The sequence below is a fragment of the Podarcis pityusensis genome, assembly GCF_964106645.2.
Source record: "Podarcis pityusensis genome assembly, chromosome: 16".
NCBI lineage: Eukaryota > Metazoa > Chordata > Lepidosauria > Squamata > Lacertidae > Podarcis > Podarcis pityusensis.
In genome coordinates, this window is record NC_138041.1 from 36,961,740 (window position 1) to 36,981,301 (window position 19,562).

The window sequence follows — 19,562 nt, forward strand, 5'->3', positions numbered from 1 at the left end:
TTAGCAATCCACTGAGGCATGGCAGAAACTCAGTACAATGTTTCCAGGGTAAAATATGCTGTCTCCCGTATGCATTTTCAAGCTTAAAGGATCCAGCAATTAGCATAAGCCATTTGATACACACTGCAGTGTCTTTGAATACAGTAGAGGCACCGTTTGCTTGCTTGCTTATTTATTTATTTATTTTTGAAAGCGTCGCTACTCTGAATATTTGATTCCCCCTTCATCTCCTGTATGCATTATAGAATTCCGTTAGGTCTGAGCTCTGTCTGTGAAGCTGTGCGGAGACAGGCGTGTTTATTGTGCATGGCCCCAGCACGTACCAACCGCACAATGACATTACTATGCTGTGAGTGTGTGTGCCCATGTATAATCCCCGTGCTTATGGCATTTTGATGCAAGCCTGGAATAGGACTTGTGGCATGGCATTGCGGTTCTACGGTGTTCAACAGAAGAACCTCAAGAAATCAAAGCCGCATTTCACAGTGCATTACGTTACACGAGGCAGTAAAAAATAATAATACCCCTGATTTCTAGGTTTTCAGCATTCTTAAAGTGGGACCATTTTAACTACTTAAAAGTTCCAAGCCTATACAAGTCCATTCGGACACAAGCCTTGCTGAGTCCAGTGAGTTCCCTGGTATGAATCGATGGCTCTGTCCATTTTGGATTTCTCAATTTCTCATTTTCCCAAGCTTACATTTCTGCTGCAATTTGTGATTTTTAAAAAAGCTTAAAATTAAATTCACCAGGAATTCCATATGAATTTCTCCTAACAAACTTATTTTCTGTGCAGTTTGCCCTAATATACACATTTTTGCAAACCATTGTTCCCCAATACATTTTTGTATGTCATTTTCACAAATATATGCATTTTATGCACTCTTTGCCTTAGCATATGAATTTCTGAACATATCACTTGGCTGGAGTACTGCGTTGCAAAATTTAGAATGTGCACATTTCAAGGGATGGCTGTGTTTTTGTTTGTCTGTTGTTTTGAAAAATGTGGATTCGTCTTTAATGCAGACTCAGTCACATCCCAGCCCCCAATTTCCCCTCCCAGATAACTGTGTATAGGATTGCAGCATACGTAATTAGCCATTCCAAAAAAACCCCAACCTCATAAGTTTGTTCCTCAGAAAGGAGAGCAAAACACAATTTTAATTGAAGGGCATTAGATGTCTTTTGATCTTGACAATTTCAAAGCTTCACACTTAAAATGGGAGGGGGGCTAAAATATGGATTTTTAATTGCTTACAAAGCATTCTGAAATCACACCAAATGATTCCCCACCTGTCTTGAAAATCCATGAGCGAGTCCTTCAGAAAGGGACCAGGAGAGAATGGGAAATTGTTGGGGTGTTCAATTCCTTGCTTTAGTTGAACTAAATCCAATTCTGATGCACCCAAACCAGTTTAGGAAGCTGACGTACACAAAATCAGACCACTGTTGGTCCATCTAGTTCAATATGGTCTACACGAGGGCTGGGGGGAAATGTTAAGCCTCAGGGTTTTACTTTCCTTGGGCAACCTTTCAAGAGCCACAAAGCAGTGACAAGTAGGACTGGATGCAAGAGTTGCATAAGCAAGGGATGTAATTTTTTAAATCTTTGTTCAGTAGGCTAGTTTCTACATATACTCACACAATCCACTCTATGCTAAGGTTACTAGATTTTTTTCAATGAATCTGAGGACACTTTTCAACTTCATTGGATTTTGTATGGGGACTGATTTGTAAATCCGGGGACTGTCCCCGGGAAACGGGGATGTCTGGTAACCTTAAAGGTAAAGGTAAAGGGACCCCTGACCATTAAGTCCAGTTGCAGATGACTCTGGGGTTGCGGTGCTCATCTCGCTCTACAGGCTGAGGGAGCCAGTGTTTGTCCGCAGACAGCTTCCAGGTCATGTGACCAGCATGACTGAGCTGCTTCTGGTGAACCAGAGCAGCCCACAGAAACGCCATTTACCTTCCCGCCGTAGCGGTACCTATTTATCTACTTGCACTTTGACGTGCTTTCGAACTGCTAGGTGGGCAGGAGCAGGGACCGAGCAACGGGAGCTCACCCGGTCGCGGGGATTCAAACCACCGACCTTCTGATCGGCAAGCCCTAGGCTCTGTGGTTTAGACCACAGCACCTTACTCTATGCTAAACCCAGGCAAGCAAGAGGCATAATCAATATTTAAGGACACATTTCCAATCAAGGAAAAACCACTGAAGGTGGTTCCCTCTCCCCTGTTGTAGTTTCCAGCAACTGGGATTCAAAAGCATTTTAGCCTCTAACAGTAGAGGTAGAGCATAGCCATCATTGGTGTTATTTTTCTAGAAAAAGAGGTGCTGGATCTCACCATGAACATCTCCCTACTTCTCTTAGAATGGCAATGGTGCCCACCTGAGAGGTGCCAGAGATGAGCTCCTGTGAGCTCTGGCTAAAAAAATCCCTGGCCATCATGACTATTAGCCACTGAAACTTTTATCCTCTATAATTTCCCAGGTCTCCCATCCAGACCCAGATCCAGCCTAGACCTGCTTAACTTCAGGAAGGTGGGTGCAACGTGTACCTTCAAAGGACACCTGGGGATTTTGAAATGATGATATTGCAAACCTTCCAAAATGAAAACAAAAACCAGAATAGCTCTTTTCCCCCACCCCAGGGTTTTTATTATTGTATGTACATTTTCCCTGTAAGAAGACAGATCTCTATTTTCCAGTGAAAGAGATGGAAGAAAGAAAGAAAGAAAGAAAGAAAGAAAGAAAGAAAGAAAGAAAGAGGGAGGGAGGATTAGGGAACAATATCAAGCAGCTACAAAACAAACCCTTTTAACACAGAAAGTAAGGCTGTCACCCGACCGAAAGAAGTTTTAGTCGATTAATCGTTTGAGTTTTAATGAATTAATAAGCGAATAATCAATTAGTCCTGTATAAATTTGCAGTTGAGTAGCTGTATTATCGTCATTGTTGTTGATTTCAGATGGCACTTGTGCATGTCATAACTTAGGAGATGCGCTCCATGGGTGAGAAAAGGGGGTTGCCCTTTCAAAATTGGCACCCATCAGCAATGTTTTCTCTAAGTACTTGTATTTAAAAATGATACATTTTTTCTCCAGAATAATAATAATAATAATAATAATAATAATAATAATCTGCTGCCCAGTTTATTGGGGGCACTTTTTCACTGTCATCTTTTACAAGGTCTTTATTCGATTTATCGACTAAACTTTGCAGCCCTAACAATGCAGTACACTTTGGTACATCTATGGGTTGGGAGGGAATCCTGTCAAATGAAAATATGTAAATAGTTCATAAAATCAGGAAAGCTTTATAAACAATACAGCTGAACAAATTAACCACAAGGATGAATATTTGTTTTTTAAAAAACAAAAGCCTAGGAGGATACATCTGTCTGTATTTTGTATAAACAGATTACATTAGGTCAGTTCATTCTGATCCTTTGAAAGGACCCTAGATTCCAGCTGAAAGCGAGGAATGTCTACTGTGCTTTTACAAAGAATATTTTCTAGAAAAATCATCAACCCACCCACCCACAAAATGGTTCCTTTTCCATAGTAACGGCTCATCGTAACATGGCACACTAACCCATCTTCTCTGAGTCTAGGTGCAATTGGATCAGCATTAGCTAGTATCAGATGATATATGAAAAACAGCTGGTTGTGCCCAATACCTCCAAGATTTGTAGGTGGCTCTTTAGGGGCTCACATCCCCTTGTACCTGATGGAACAGGGTATAACAAGCCAGCTTTTTCCTGCAGCTGATCAAAACACTGCAAAGTTAGTATTTCTGGACCTCCAAACATTTTGGAGAGCCTTCTTCTATTGCTGGCTGGGTTTGAGTGCTCCATCATCCATAAAACAGAAGGCATAAAGGTGAATACAAAGATAAAGTTTTTAGAGAGAGAGATAATAATTATTTTTTACATATTGTCTTGCAGCCTTTCCATATAGTCTCTAAGTTCCTGGGAATCCCCTAAGTTCATATCTTGGCATACCCATTTGATATTATCGTCACTGTCAAAGAGGATGGAGTTGGTGTATGGGCCACCATCCTCTGGCAAGATGGTGGTATAGGATGTGAATTTGACTCTTTTCCGTTTGGGCCCAGGGGGGTTGATAGGTTCGTTTGTGATATCGTTCTCACAACCATAGTCAGCAGACCGAAGGATCTGGCTATGAAGGCTCTTCTGAGAGCTCCCGTTGAGGAGGAAATTGCTCTCCTCAAACTGCATCCCTCTGTCTATCATGGTTGTGCACTCCTCGGACGGGAGCGAAATGTCCACTGGGTTCTCCAAGAGCTCCACCTCATTCCCGAGCCACACCCAGTCATGGGAATGTGGAATGTTGCCTTGCTCACTGACGGCAAACCTTTTGTGCCTGTACTTCCAAGCAAATGCCACACAGTTAATTAAGAAGACCAATATGGCTAAACAGAAAACACACAGAAGGGCATACATGCCAATCTCAAGGTCCGTTAGACCTCTGGAAGCCAAAGTGAGGTCACTGGGACTGTTCTGCACTGGAATGTCAACTTGTATGGGGAAGCTCGTAAAGGAGGTTGGACCATTTTGGAGCTGACCCTGAGCAGTTTTTGGGTGAACAGGAGTCTTGGAAGTTGTGCTTTGGTTAGTAGCCTCTTCATGATTAATGGAAGCCCCATGTTTGGGCCAATCTTGCCCTGACCTCTCCTGCTCCAGTGACTTCTCTATAGAATTACTCCCATGGCTTTTAAAATCAGCCTCAACATCTTCAATGTCATTGGTGTCCCCTTTGTGGTCCAAATCCTTCTGGCCAAACTTGACTTTGATGCTTCCTTTCCCAACAGCCAAGCTACTCTTCCTCTTGGACTTCTGACAAGGCTCGCTGATCACCATTTCTAGTTTAATGAGCGGCCCTTGACCTTCACCTTCCGCCACCACCACAGGCTGGTCTTCCTCTTGGCTTTGATGGATGGACACCACCATTTCATCCAGGGATGTGATGGCGAGAGAAAAATCTTTCGTGTCATAGATGTCTAAGGGTGTCACGGTGCCATCGCTGAACAAAATCCAAGCACTGACCACAGCTTCCTACAACATAGAAAAATGTATCATTTTTTAAAAGAAGCCATAACTTTTTTAAGAAGCGAAATTAATGAACCTAAGTTAGTTGTTCATTTCAGCAGGTCTGTTCTGAATAGGACTAGCATTGGAAACCAACCAGTAGGTGTACTCTGGGTATAACTTAGCTGAATGCGTCAGCGCTATGAGCTTTCAAAATTCAAGATGGGAAATAATGCATCTGAAATGAGTGAACTTTTTAAAAAATGAAAGCTTAGTTTTAACATTCTCTTCCTAGCATAATGCCTCAGAATCAATTTCACATATAACCGGTCAGATCATTTGTTTTCAGACTGCATCATGAAATCAATCTGAACTCTGGGCCTTAAATTAGCCATCAAAATATTGTTTCCTAAACTCATGCGGCTGATTTAGTGAAATCGCATGAGTTGGGCTCCTCCCCCCACCCTGTTTTTGTGAAGCCTGGAAATAATTACATGAAAATGAGTAACATTTCCCTCCCTCCCCCCTTGTTCTTTTGGCTTAATGTGTCAGTAAACATGATCCAATCATTTCACTCACCCATTTTTCATATTCACATTTATGTATTTCACCTTTCCTCTATGATCTTTAGAGAGGGAGGGCCCATAACTTAGTACAGGGGTGGGGAACCTTTACCATCCTCAAGGATCATATTCCCTGGGGAAAATCTGTTGGGGGCCACATAGAAGGGTGGCCAGGGCCAGAACAAAAAGTGGGTAGGAGGCAATATCAAAGGAGGATGTCAGTGCAACAGCACTCTCACAACACGACCACCCATTCCTCTCTAGCTTAGTTTAATTTCTCCTACTACCCATTGGGTCACATCATCCATCATGGTTACAAAAGCATACGAAGAGGCCTGCTGGATCAGGCTATAGGCCCATCTAGTCCACTGGCCTTCAGCCAGTGAGTTGAGACTCATTAGTGGGCCACAGCCCATACCCTCCAACACGTCTCTGATGAAAATAGGGATGTCCCATTCCATAATGATAATGTTACTATTCATACCCCACACATCTGTCAGGATTCACAGAATGCTGTGTAGATAGTAAGTCTGCAGGCTCGAGTTTGCTAGCTGATGCAACTGGCAGATGCAATCAGCCTGCAATACTTTCTATGGAAGTGCTGGGTCAGAATGACTCAGCAGTAATGTACTGACAGTTGATTGGCTGTCATCGGTTTAAAAGGGAAACCTGTCCAGCAGTAAAAGTGTGGTGTAGAAGAGTGTAGTCAGAGAGAGAGAGCTAGAAAGGTCTTCCTGTTTGCCTTAAGGTGCAGCCAGGTACTCTGTTTGACTGTATGAACTGCTCATGTATTATAGCCTGTAGATATTTGTATATATAGCTCACAATAAATATACTGCACTGAAGAACCTGGAACTCTGAGCATTTCTGATAAAGTGCCGCAGAGAATTCGCAACAACATCTTACTGGGTTGCCCCAGCCACTCTGGGTAGCTTCCAACATACAGTGATACGTTGGGTTAAGTACTTAATTCGTTCCAGAGGTCCATTCTTAACCTGAAACTGTTCTTAACCTGAAGCACCACTTTAGCTAATGGGGCCTCCTGCTGCCACCGCGCCACTGGAACACGATTTCTGTTCTCATCCTGAAGCAAAGTTCTTAACCTGAAGCACTATTTCTGGGTTAGCAGAGTCTGTAACCTGAAGCGTATGTAACCTGAAGCGTATGTAACCCGAGGTACCACTGTATATAAAAACTCAATAAAACATGAAACATTTTTTTAAAAAAACCTTCCCTATACAGGATTGCCTTCAGACACCTCAAGGGTCAGATAACTTCATACCCTCCAACATTTCACCAGTGAAAATAGGGACATCCAAAGGAAAAGTGGGACATTCAGGGATCAAATCAGAAACTGGGACTGCTTCTTTAAATCATGGATGTTCCTGGAAAATAGGGACCCTTGGAGAGTCTGACAGTCTGATCCAAGGTGGGTAACCACAAGAGCACTAACACCATGTGTCAGGGAACTGCCATCAGAACAGGGTAGGGAAGCAGAGGGGCAGTTGGGTTACATGGAACCTCCGAAAATCTTGTGAAGCAGTTCCTCTTCCTGCGGTGAGGAAAGCCACACCTCCAGTGGAGAAGAGGGGGGAAAACCAGAAGATGCTGCTGGGAGCCTCAGCACTGCTCCTGGCCAAGCTGGCCAGGAGGGAAGCACACCCCTTCCTTCCGTCGCCCACCCTGCACAGAGGTGTAAAACGCAAAGAAGGAAGGAAAAGGCTGGGGGTGACGAAGCTCTTATGTTGGGGGAGGTCCCGGAAACAGCCACTCCCGGATTCTGCTAGCGATTGAGGCAGACATGAACTTGTTGCTCTGTACTGTAAATAGTATTGCACCAAAATAAAACCTGTAAAAGACAGGTGGGAGTCCTGACTGGTCACTCACGAGCAACCACCATTGCCATCTGACACCATGCAACAATATAGCAAAGGATTAAGAAATGGGTCCCCCAATTCATGTTTAGGTTAAAAGTGGGTCCTGGGTCTGAAAAGGTTGAAGATACCTCATCTAGTCCTTAGTTCGTCCTTTAGGTTACCCTCCATTTAATCTCATCTGGTTTATCTAGGTCTCCTATTTGCTGATGAAACGATGCAAATCTGTGCTTTTCATTAATTTTGTCATCACTGCATCTCCCACCTGCTTTGGTGAATGAAGAATGTCAGAAGCCGATGTCGTAGAAACAATCACCCTCTTGTTTCCTTTGCTTGTCTGGAGCGAGAGGGACAAGCCTGCCACGAGCTGAACACCAAGGTCTGTGATGGTGACCCGGTCTTCCAGAACAATCACAGTCTTCTCAGCCAAAATGGAATCAGAAAGAGGTGAGAGGACCTTTAAGGGAAACAAAAGGAAAGGAAAGATGATGACAATCCACATTAAACTATCCTGGAGTTGTTGCATCATGAGTGCCCAGGGACTGGTTGCCATACAGTGGTACCTCGTTTTGAGTCTGCCTCATTGAGTGTTCATTTCGTCGAACGTCTGCAACAAACCTGGAAGTACTGGCAGACTGCTCCGAGTGTGTGCGCAGAGCGGTGCTTTGTCGTGCGTCCTTTTCGTCTAGCGTCTGGGGCTCCGGAATGGATCCTGGTCGCAAAACCAGGTACAACTGTATTTCAAAATGAAGATCCCTCTGAGCCACTTTTGCCTGCTTGGGTTCCAATTTTAGCCACACATAACTGGGAATAAGCCCCATTGAATTTAATAGGGGTTACGTTTGAGTATTTTTATTAGTAGAAGTATTTTTAAAATTTCTATACTGCCCTTCAACTGAGGATCACAGGGCAGTTTGCAATATAAAAAGACATAGACATGCATAGGATTGCTCTGCTAGCCAAATACAGTGGATTCCTGTGAAAGCAGCCAAGGGGTTGCAGGGGGCATAGTTAGTTATTTATTTCATTTTAAACCTACTCTTCTCTGAGCAAGTGATCTCAGGGAAGGGTACATCAAATATGTGTTTAACTCTTAATACTATTAGAGCACAGCTACACATGCACCAAGTGCCAAGGCTCAGTCTCCAGCACCCCCCATTTGAAAGGCAATTGGATAACAGAGTTGGAAAAGAAGTTGGGGAACTCATACTAACAGAACCCACTGCTCACTTGATTCACTGTAAAGCAATGTAAAGCACTGTAAAAAGCACTGTAAAACTGTAAATTCACTGTATAGCTTCATACATTTGAAAATAAATGGTTTAGGACAGGCATCCCCAACCTGTGGCCTTCTATATGTTTTGGCCTACAACTCCCATGATCCCCAGCTAACAGGACCAGTGGTCAGGGATGATGGGAATTGTAGTCCAAAACATCTGGAGGGCCGAAGGTTGGGGATGCCTGGTTTAGAACAAGCATATGCACATTTTAAGAATGTTAAAAATAGGCCCATGCTAAAATGTGGCATGGAATGTAATGCTCCCCCTTGGAGGTTGGTCACCTGATGCACAAGGGTGGGAGGAGCCATTGTGGTGCCTTCTGAATGTTCAACTCCCATCAGCTCCAGACAGCATGGCCCAAGGTTAGTGATGATATGGGGGGCTGCCTCTTTATAAAGTCCAACAACTTCTACTCTCTGCAAATATGTGAGACTGAGGCTCGCGTTGTGGGGACTGGTGCATGAAAACACCACTCTATCATAGGACATGAGAATTAACTTGCTGAAATAGAATAAAGATCCCACCTCACCTATCTTCCACTTTCCAACAGTAGGCAGCCAACTATGACCATGGCTTTTGCTAGACCAATTTGGTCTCTGCTCAATATTAAGTAGTGTTATGCCTAGACTGATCCTCTGCTTTGGTGTCTCCTCAAGATAAAGCAGCTTTCTGATTAATCATAGAATTTTATGGGTTGGAAGGGACCCTGAGGGTCATTTGGTCCAACCCCCTGCAATGCAGGAATTTCAAGTAAAGCACTCATGATAGATGGTCACCAAACCTCTGCTTAAAACTTCCAACAAAGGAGAGTCCACCACCTCCCGAGGGAGTCCGTTACAGTGTCAAACAGTTCCTACTGTCAGAAAGTTATTCCAGATGTTTAGCTGGAATCCTTCCTTGTAACTTGAAACCATTGGTTCAGGTCACAGCCTCTGGAGCAGGAAAAAACAAGCTTCTTCCATCTTCCATGTGATGGCTCTTTAGATATTTCAAGAGACTATCATATCTCATCTCATTCTTCTCTTACCCAAAATGAATGTATGCAACTCCTTCAGCCTTTCCTCATAAGGCTTGGTTTCCAGACCCTTGACCATCTTGGTTGCCCTCCTCTGCACATGTTCCAGCCTATCAACATCTTTCTTAAAATTTGGCATTCAGAAGTGGACACAGTATGGTTTGACCAAGGCAGAATAGGGCAGTACTATTGCGTCCCTTGATCTGGACACTATACTTCTGTTGATGCAGCCTATAATAGCATTAGCTGCTTTTGCTACCACATCACACTGTTGACTCAAATTAAGCTTGTGGTCTACTAAAACCCTGCCTAAGTGTAGAATTTGACATCTGTCCCTATTGAGATTCATTTCGTTAGTTTGGACCCAGTTCTCCAATCTCTTAAGGTCATCTTGAACCCTATTTCTGTCTTCTGCGGCATTATCTATCCCTCCCAGTTTGGTGTCATCTGCAAATTGGTTGAGCATCCCCTCAATTCCTTCATCCAAGTCATCTATAAAGACATTGAACAACAATGGGCCCAGGGCAGAACCCTGTGGCAACCCTCTTGTCACTTTTTTTCCTCCAGGATGATTAGGATCCATTAGTGAGTACTCTTTGGGTTCAGTCTGTCAACAAGCTACAAATCCACCTACCAGTAACCTTGTGCAGCCCACATTAATGTTTCCTTTGACACTCAGCCTCACTTTGTACCTGAACTGTTGTGATTCCTTGCTCACGACCAATCAGAACCCGGCCATCTTGTAACTTGGCTACTTTGGATTCCTCCACCTTCATGAAGTCAGCCACAAGGTCCGTAATGTCAAACTGCCACTCGGAGCCAAGCATGTAGGTCAGCTGGCCTCCCAAATCGGATGATTCTGTCACAAACTGGGTGAGGACTCGTACCATGGCATGCTGGTACTGCAGGGTGCAGCCTCGGCCTTTCTTCTCGTCATCTTCATCCTCATCACTGTCGCGTGTGGGCCTATAGGACACACACAGAAACACACACAAGAAGGTACTAGGTTGCGGTTGTTCTTGCAATACAACTGTACTCTGTTCATTTTGAATATTGCAAATTCTAAAGGCTGTATCCAGGGTAGACCCATTGAAATGAACGGGAGTGCCTAATGTAGGTTCACTAACTTCAGTGCGCTTTCTCTGGGTATAACTTACGATAGATACAACCCTGATTTTTCCATCTGAGGCTTTAATTTATCTGTGTTGGGTTTTATCTGTGCAGGATTTCATCTTCTGCTGGTTTTACTGATTCATTAAGGTTCCACCGAGTTGCTGCACCGTTTATTTAAATCACTTTGTTGTACTGTGCACTTTGTCTAGAGAATAGTTCTTATTAGATATCTCAGCAATTGAATAAAATAAATAAACAAAATTTATGAAATGCTTATATTATCAGCATTGGGCATCATTTGGCCCCTCCAACACATAGACCTCACAGGATTCACCGGAGTTAGTCTCCTCTCATCCTTGTTTATTCTTTATTCTCACTTTGCACCTGATGTACATCTCCACTTGCCCCTTTCTCCCTGACTGGCAGGTATCATTTTGTGGTTGACCTCAGGTGCCACCTCAGGTGCCAAAATGTCTAGAGCTGGCTCTGGATCTCTGGGTACATAGCCTCACACCAGGCTTGTGAACATAATGTGGGCCCCCTATACCTATCTATTGGGGGTTTGGCACTTTCTCAGGCCACGCCCCCCCTCTAGTCCTTACTCTTCACTGGACCTGCTCTTCCTTCTCCTCAAGTGTTCTTCTCTACTGTACACAGTAAGAGTCACATTACTAGCTTTGCTCATTTTTCTCTGAGGGCCTGCCCACTTTTTTTCCTCTCAGCTGGCCCACCAATGATGTGTGGTCCCCATAAGGTTTCCCAGAAAGGAGTTAGGTCCTGATGCTGAAAGAGGTTTTCCACCCCTTCCTCACACAGCAAATTACTGAAATTGTGTAGAATTTGCCCCACTTGGACTCAGCCAATGTATTTACAAAGGCTCTGCCTATGTGAGTAAACCTTTCTGTGTCTCTAAGCCTGGGACTAGGGTATTTTTTTAAATAATAGTAATAATAATAATAATAATAATAATAATAATAATAATAATAATAATTTATACCCCGCCCTCCCCAGCCAAGGCCAGGCTCAGAGCGGCTTACAAGCAATAATAAAAACAAGTTGAATGATTACAACTTAAAAACAAAATTAAATACAACATTAAAATATTGAAACATTAAAATATTAAAATGTAGCCTCCTCGCAGCAGGAGAAGGAAAAGAAAAAAGAAAGAGAGGGAGGGAATCAAATTGGCTCCAAGCCAAAGGCCAGGCAGAACAACTCTGTCTTACAGGCCCTGCGGAAAGAAATCAGATCCTGCAGGGTCCTGGTCTCATGAGGCAGAGCGTTCCACCAGACCCGAGCCAGTGTTGAAAAGGCCCTGGCTCTGGTTGAAGCTAATCTAACTTCCTTAGGGCCCGGGACCACTAGGGTGTTGCTATTTATGGACCTTGAGGCTCTCCGTGGGACATACTGGGAGAGGCGGTCCCGTAGGTACGAGGGTCCTAGGCCATGAAGGGCTTTAAAGGTCAAAAGCAGCACCTTTTAGGCCCCTGGGGGGGGGAAGAGTACAATGCGGGAACTGATTAATAAGTGACAAGGGTGCTAGGCTCCAGGCCAGAGGACAACCATATTAAAATTCACCATCCATTGGGAAGTAGGCAGCACAAGAGATCAAACCCCTCCCCTGAGTTCCACATCTTGTTGGAGAAAGTTGTTTTCTTAGAGCTACCTAAGGTCCTGCAGCTCCAGCCCGTGCCTGCCTTCTGCATGACTTAGCCACCCTCGGGGATTTATTTTGCTCCACAGAGCATGGTCCTCATGGTCAGGAGAGGACATGGTTAGAAATTCTTCTCAGCCCATGTTAACCCTCATTTTTGGAGCCCTTCCACCACCAATTGCCCCACCCTCATTTTCAACATCCAATGACTCATTCTCAGTCTTTGAGTGGCTGCAGAATGTTTGCAGGCATTCCATTATGTTTCAGCAGTTCAGTTGATGGTTAGGAGGGCTTGCAGGTGACAAGAGAAAGGCGCACAGGCATTCTTTAGCCCTGTTACATATAAGAGATCCAAAGGGCATCATTTCAACATACGTCAAAAGACTCACTAAGCGGCCCTTAGAAGAAATGAACAAAAATCACTTCCTCCCACCCAACACTCCACCCGCAGAGGTAATGCATGAACTTCAACAAGGGGATAATTATTTTCCAGCTGCATAATGAATCAAAATAAATGTTCTTGTTAAGAACATCGGTCTCTGCCTGCCTGGACTTTCCTCCCCTTCTCCCCACTCTTATTTGACTTTAATTTATATTTATTCCTTTCATTTGCTGCAATTGTGGGCTTTTCGACTGCTCATTTCAGAAGCCGGTTTTTCTATTAACCGAGTGCCGCTCAAGGGTTCCATGCAGTACATTAGTCATGAGAGCACACCTATCTGGAGAGCAGATTTCCATCTGGAAGAGTGGGCCGCTCATATTGATAGTGGCACATACCCAGATTAAATTATGATTCTCCCATCTACTGCAAATAAGGATAAAAGTCTCTCTCCCCCTTCCTGCTGCCCATCTATCTATGGATCAGTATGATGAGCCATATTTCTCCAGATAGGTTTTTATTATCTCCCCAGATATATTCACAAGGGATCCAGATCCTCACTTCCTTATTACATTTTTATTAATTTCCCATTCAATGAAGCAGCGGGCAGACCAATCAAGGGGTGCTATCAATGGCACAGTGCCCAAGAATCTCAGTGCTGCTTCCTGAGAGAGAACCTGGTTGGAGGCCCATTCCAATGAACACAGGAATCTGCCCTATCATACTGTTCATCCATCTAGCTCAGTGTTGTCTAAAAGAACATGGTACACTTCGCTGATGGGAATTGTAGCATAAAATATCTAGAGGGCAGCCGGTTGGAGGGGGCTGGTGTACACTGACTGCAGTTTCCCAAAGTCTTAAGCAGGGGTTTTTCCCCCTGGAGGTGCCAGAGACTGAATCTGAGGCCTTCTACATCACAGGTAGGGAACCTCAGGACCAAGGGTCAAATGATGTCCCATAAACCTCTCTATTTAGTCCTCAGAATGGTCTCCAAGAGACCCCTTGCAATATCGGCCCTGATGTGCCCTTCCTTGAAAAGGAGCACCCTGCACCCCTCAGGACTGAATCCTCCCCTCAGCAGGAGGAGGATTCAATTCTGCTAAGGTCTGGTTCCCCATTGCATTCTCTGTGGTGAGCACACTTGCAAAGCAGACCCCTAGAGCCTTCCCACCTGACTCATCACCCCCTGAAAGCCCTGGATCTCTCAGTGGCCCTCCCCAACCTGGGATGACTTGGGACTGTCTCCAAACAGCTCAAGCCTGGATCCACATGAATCAGCTGAATTCAGTTCAGGATTTAAACAGAGGATGGCTGGTCATCTGTAACTGATTCTCTACCTGTAATTCCTACAGGGGGTGGACTAGATTGTCCTTTTGGCCCCTTCCATCTCTACAGCTCAGTGATTCTAAGGACCCAGAGAGGGAGGAGGAGAGAGCCTATAGGCAGCGCCACCGCCTGGATTGATTGCAAATAAGAAGGCAGGCAGGGCAGACAGAGGTTGGTGAGGATGTGCCCCATTTGCCCTAATAAACCGGCCTCCACTGCATTCTTGCCACAAGAAGAAATGGTCGCCCCCATTCAAGTCACCCATGCGATTAAGTTGCTTAAAAAAACTTTTGCCAGCTCTATTGGAAGCATGAGCTGTTGCACGCACTCATCCAAGAACAATGGCTGGCAGGCCATGGTGCAGGCAACCGGCTGCAAATTTTCACAGCAAACAGCTTTGCCATTCCACCCCCTTCCTAAAAAAAGAAGAAGAAATGAATTGCTAAATAGGTGCCCAGTGGCTCTGCGGTAATCTGAATAGCTGCTGGCGAGAACGGCTTGCCAGCTTGCAAACAGCGAAGCTACTTGGGCCGTTCAATTCACTTCAGCTGGCCCAATAAATATGAACTAGACACCTGGGGGGTTAAATTTTTAGCACGCGGCATAATGAGCTGACAGGCAGAATGTTCGCACTGGGCTAATGGCTGCTGAAGGCGTGACCTGCCGCGTCTGCGATGGCAGGTTTATTCCTCAAATGGATCTATCGCCATGAACGATTCAGCAGACATTTGCACAAGCAAACTCCCAACAATATGGTGAACAGGGAGGCAACCGGATGAGGCACTTAACTCAGCAGAAGAATGGGCTTGTTCTTTCTTTCTTTGCCAATGCCAATGATAACCGTTAAAAATACTCTCAAGTTCCTGTCGCGTTTGGCACATGTTCTGTTGGTTCACTCTTTTGGCCAGCATCTCATGGAGGAGAAATCGTGGCTTGGTAGCAGAGCACACACTTCGCATGCAGGTTCAAGCCTCAGCATCACCAGTTAAAGGAAAAGGATCAGCAGCTGGTGATGGGGAAGACTCATTCCTGTGATACTGGAGAATTATTGCAATTGGAATAGACAAGGATGGGGAACCGGTAACCCTAAAGATGTGGCTGGAATGGACTGTGGGCTCCTCATCCCTGCAGGAGACAATAGTGGGCCAGATGGACAAAGATGCTCCTTGCCTGTTTTAATCTCAACACACATTTTAGGGGTGCTTCTGAAACTCCTCACATTTTTCATCTAAGATTCAAAAATGGAACTAATGCTTTAAACATCCTCCCTTGTTATCTCTTATGTTGGAAAGGGACCTGTGTACTGACTGTTCACTGCCTTTTCCAGTTCCTTCAGATCATTTGTGAGTTTCACACGCCCTGTCATTACCAATCTGCATGTCCCATTTGTGGGAACTGATTTTATTTTTATTTTATTTTTTATGTTTAAAAAGCCCTCTCTGCAATCAACCAAGTTGGATGAGACTGCATGTTTGGTTGCATTATTTGTGTGGTGTTTTGCCACTGCAGAGTACACATGCACAACAGTAAAACACCACCCAAAAAGCATTGCACTGTAATTGTAGGTTCAATGGCATCAATATTGCCTTGTTATTTTATCAGTACATACAGTTGTAGTGCTAAACAAGCATGAGGCAGGGGTTTTTCCTTTAAAATCTGCATGGAAACAGAATGGGACAGATTAGTTCATCCCCATGTAGAAGTGGGATGAAACAGACTATAATGAAACCATCCATCCCTACCTAGGGAGAGTCTTGAGTGCCAGACAGAGATGCCTAGAGGGTCACATTTGTCCAGCTTACCAGTGGTCAGCCACTCCTGTCCTAGCAAGCAATCCCCATTTACTTGAATGGGGATGCTGAACTACATGGCTTGGCTGTGTTGCTCTCAAGAGCCATTTTTAAGGCATGATGCTGGTACCTTTTGTTGGAGGTGACAGGGATCCTCCAGCCTTTGATCTGACTCAGTTCTGTGTCGGAGATCTCTATTTGAAGAGGAAGTCGTGGAACCCAGACGGTGACTTCTAGCTGGGTGGTAAAATGCTGGTACGTGAAATTCACAATGGTGTCCACTTTGCTTTTCATTTCCTTCCCATTAACAAAGATGGCATCGCAGTTGTCTGAAACCTTCAGAAACATCAAACAAGCAAAGTCCATTAATTACTACAAAAGGAAACAGAGCTGGCTCTGGGTTTCTAAAGACCCTTCTGCAAGATACCAGCTGTGGGCTTCAACCAAGCAAGTAACCTAACATTTCCCCAACAAGGTGTACTAGCTTTTCTTCTCAGTGCTTGCATCATTTCCATAGTTGTTAATCTACTGTCCTTGCTAGTCTCCCCGTTACCAGGAGAGCAGCAAAGTGAACGGATTCATATCTAGGGCTTGGTTTGGTGGGTATATTAAAGCAAGTAGCTACTCAACTTTGCGAACTAATCTATGAAAATGGTTTCCAAACTGTGATCCAAGGAACTATGGTTTTTTTCATATCAGGGATCCTTGATGAGGCACTCACTGATTGCAAAGAACCTCTTTGATAGGCCTCTTGTCTACCATTGATGAAATTTACCTCCAATGTGCAGCCACAGGAAAGTATAAGATAAGAGATGAGGAAGCCTGTGGCTCTCCAGATGTTGTTGTAGATTCCAGTTACCATCAGCCCCAGCCAGTATGGCCAACAGTCAAGGATGATGGAAGTTACAGTCCAACAACAAATGGAGAACCACAGGTTCCCCATTCCTGGTCTAGGCAATATAATCGCCTAGGGTTGCAAACTGCAGATGAAGATACTATAAGGATGGAGTAGCCAGTCTGGTGCTCTCCAGATGTTGTTGAATTAAAACTCGTTGTCAGTATCCCTGACCGTTGGCCATGCTGGCTGAGGCTTCTGGGAGTTGCTGTCCACAAAATCTGGAGGAGACCAGATTGGCCCTGTGGAGTGTACTCCAGCTTACACTCTACCCTCACGTGGGACAATGATAAGGTCCAATGGGCCTGCAGTGACTATGCACCTAAAAGTATGCCTCCAAATCATCTACATTGTGCTGGAGTTCTCTGGCGGATAGATCAATGTGGAATGAGTATCCCAGAGCCTTCTATCATATCAGCACCACGATGGTGCTCAAAATAAATTTATTGAATTTATTACCACAAGATGTGGGGATGATCCACTACTTTAGAAGATAGTGCCCCTCCAATGTTGTTGGACCCCATTTTCCATCAACCAACCTGGATAATGGTCAGGGATGATGAGATCTATAGTTTCACACCACCTGGAAGGCACCATGTTGGCTACCCGTGGCCTATGCGGCTATATGAAGTTACAAATTCATGGACTTCATCTTCCATAAATACATGTAGGATGACTACAAATCGAGCTGGCTTTGTGCAGCCTCCATTTTGAGTGGTACCAAATACCAGCTGCTGATTAATTACAGAATAGGGATATTGTGCTCATGCCCTGTTTGTACGCTTCTCAGAAGCACCTGGTGGATCACTGTGGAAAGCAGAATGCCAGACTAGATAGACTTTTGGTCTGATCCAGCAGGGCTATTCTTATTTTTTATGCTTATTTTGAAAACCATGGCTATTGTACAGCTTCGATCAGGGGTTCCCAATGTAGTGCCTTCCAGATGTTTTGGACTACAACTCCAGCTAGTATAGCCATCAGTAATGGTGGGGATTGTGATCCACAACATCTATAGAGGACCTTGTTGGTGACCCCTGGTTTGAATTATCTTCTTAACTTAGGGGCAGTTCTGCTTTTCTCCATAGAAAACGACCAGAAAAACAGCAATCTCTTAGTGGTGTTAGGCAATCATACTGCCAGCCTTTCTAACAGAAACACAGCAATCTATAAGAATTTCAAAGTTGACAAGGATCAAGTGTTGTATTTACAGCTTACTTAAAGGAAGAGGCATATGCTGGAGGGGAGGAAGAAGAGCATTCTGAGAATCATAAAACAGAACCATGCACCTCTCCTTTTAAAAATATAAGGACAGTAAAAAATGTGGTGCCAGACAACGGTCCTTTAATGAGTCATAATGCATTCTCTAAACTTGGGAGTGTAAAGCGTAATTGTCTGGAATCACCAAACCATAACTCCATTCATATATGTCTGGGAGGAAAATGGAGCCTCCAGACCTGGCCTGCGTTTCCTTGAATTGTATTAATTAAAAGCTGGATTTGTGGTGAACCTGTTTGTTTCTTTATGCATTTCCTTATGTAATTTTAGTTAATTGAAATATTTTTAACCTGTCCATCATTTATACAGGTGTACAAAAGGCATGAAATAAAATTAATTGCACCAAAACAATAATAATGTGTTTTCTGTTAGGCATAACATGGTGTTTGCTTTGTATCTGCAATTTTTCACTTTACGTACTAGAAAATGAATGATCAGAATTTCTTTTTGTTCTTTTAAAAATCCACTCATTTAGCACAGGTTGGGTATAAGTAACCCTAACAGAACCTTAACCGAAAGTAAGGGGAAATACACTTTGTTGTTTCCCACTAAATATCAATGCTTTCCCCCTTCCTCATGTTCATTCTCTCTCTCTTCTCCCTCTTTCTTGCGTGAGGATGCCACTAAAGTTGCTCAAATCATATAGAGAAGAATCAAAAGCTCCCATTGTGCATATGAAGCAACTGGAAATAAAGTACCTTTTTTACTTTACCAATGGGACGCAGGTGTGTTTTATTTTTACTTTTTAAGCAATGCGAGTGATGTGCAAACGGGACAGAACGAGTGGTGCAACTGGATAACTCCAGGCAGCTCCAGCTTCCAAGATGTTTAACTGATACATATACAAACTATAAGCCAATCACATTTATATATATCTCTCTCTGTAAGTACAGAGGTAGAAAACCTCTGGACCACAGACCTGATCTCCCCACCCAATACTTGTTAGTGCCGCCTGTCCAGGCTCAAGATTTTTGGTAGTGGCAGCAACAAATAAAGTATACAAACAATATTGGGAATTTCCATAGCAGCTTTTAAGTCCTCAGCACAAGAGATGCAGCACTGTTGCTGATATGTGGTCCACATTGGGTTGGTCAACAGGAATTATGGTCCATGAGCTAAAAAGGGGTTGGCTACCCTGATCTAGTAGTTGTCCACTCAGCAAAAGGTTTCCCATTAGCTTACTTTTGCCATTTAAAATTATGGCAGTGGTGATGGCAAAGTGTAGTTGCTTTGCTCTGAAGTAGCTAATTATCCCTTTTGCTAAGGCCACAATTAAGCAATGAAAATCTCACACAACAGCAAGTCCTAGAAGGCATTCAGAGTCCTTCTCAATGGGATGGTGTCTGA

At 43.9% G+C, this 19,562-nt stretch overlaps 1 protein-coding gene across 2 annotated transcripts in view; it reads right to left on the bottom strand.

Moving 5' to 3' along the window:
* Nucleotides 1-1,127: 1,127 nt before the first annotated feature.
* Nucleotides 1,128-19,562, bottom strand: part of TMEM132B (transmembrane protein 132B) — a 354,214-nt gene continuing 335,779 nt past the window's right edge. For both annotated transcript variants that reach the window (XM_080985082.1, XM_080985083.1), the window contains 4 exons: nt 16,176-16,381; nt 10,476-10,749; nt 7,754-7,945; nt 1,128-5,078 (listed from right to left, as the gene is read on the bottom strand). In XM_080985082.1, the coding sequence (XP_080841208.1) occupies nt 3,930-5,078; nt 7,754-7,945; nt 10,476-10,749; nt 16,176-16,381 (1,821 nt within the window). In that variant the 3' untranslated portion in view covers nt 1,128-3,929. The remainder of the gene's footprint in view (nt 5,079-7,753; nt 7,946-10,475; nt 10,750-16,175; nt 16,382-19,562) is intronic.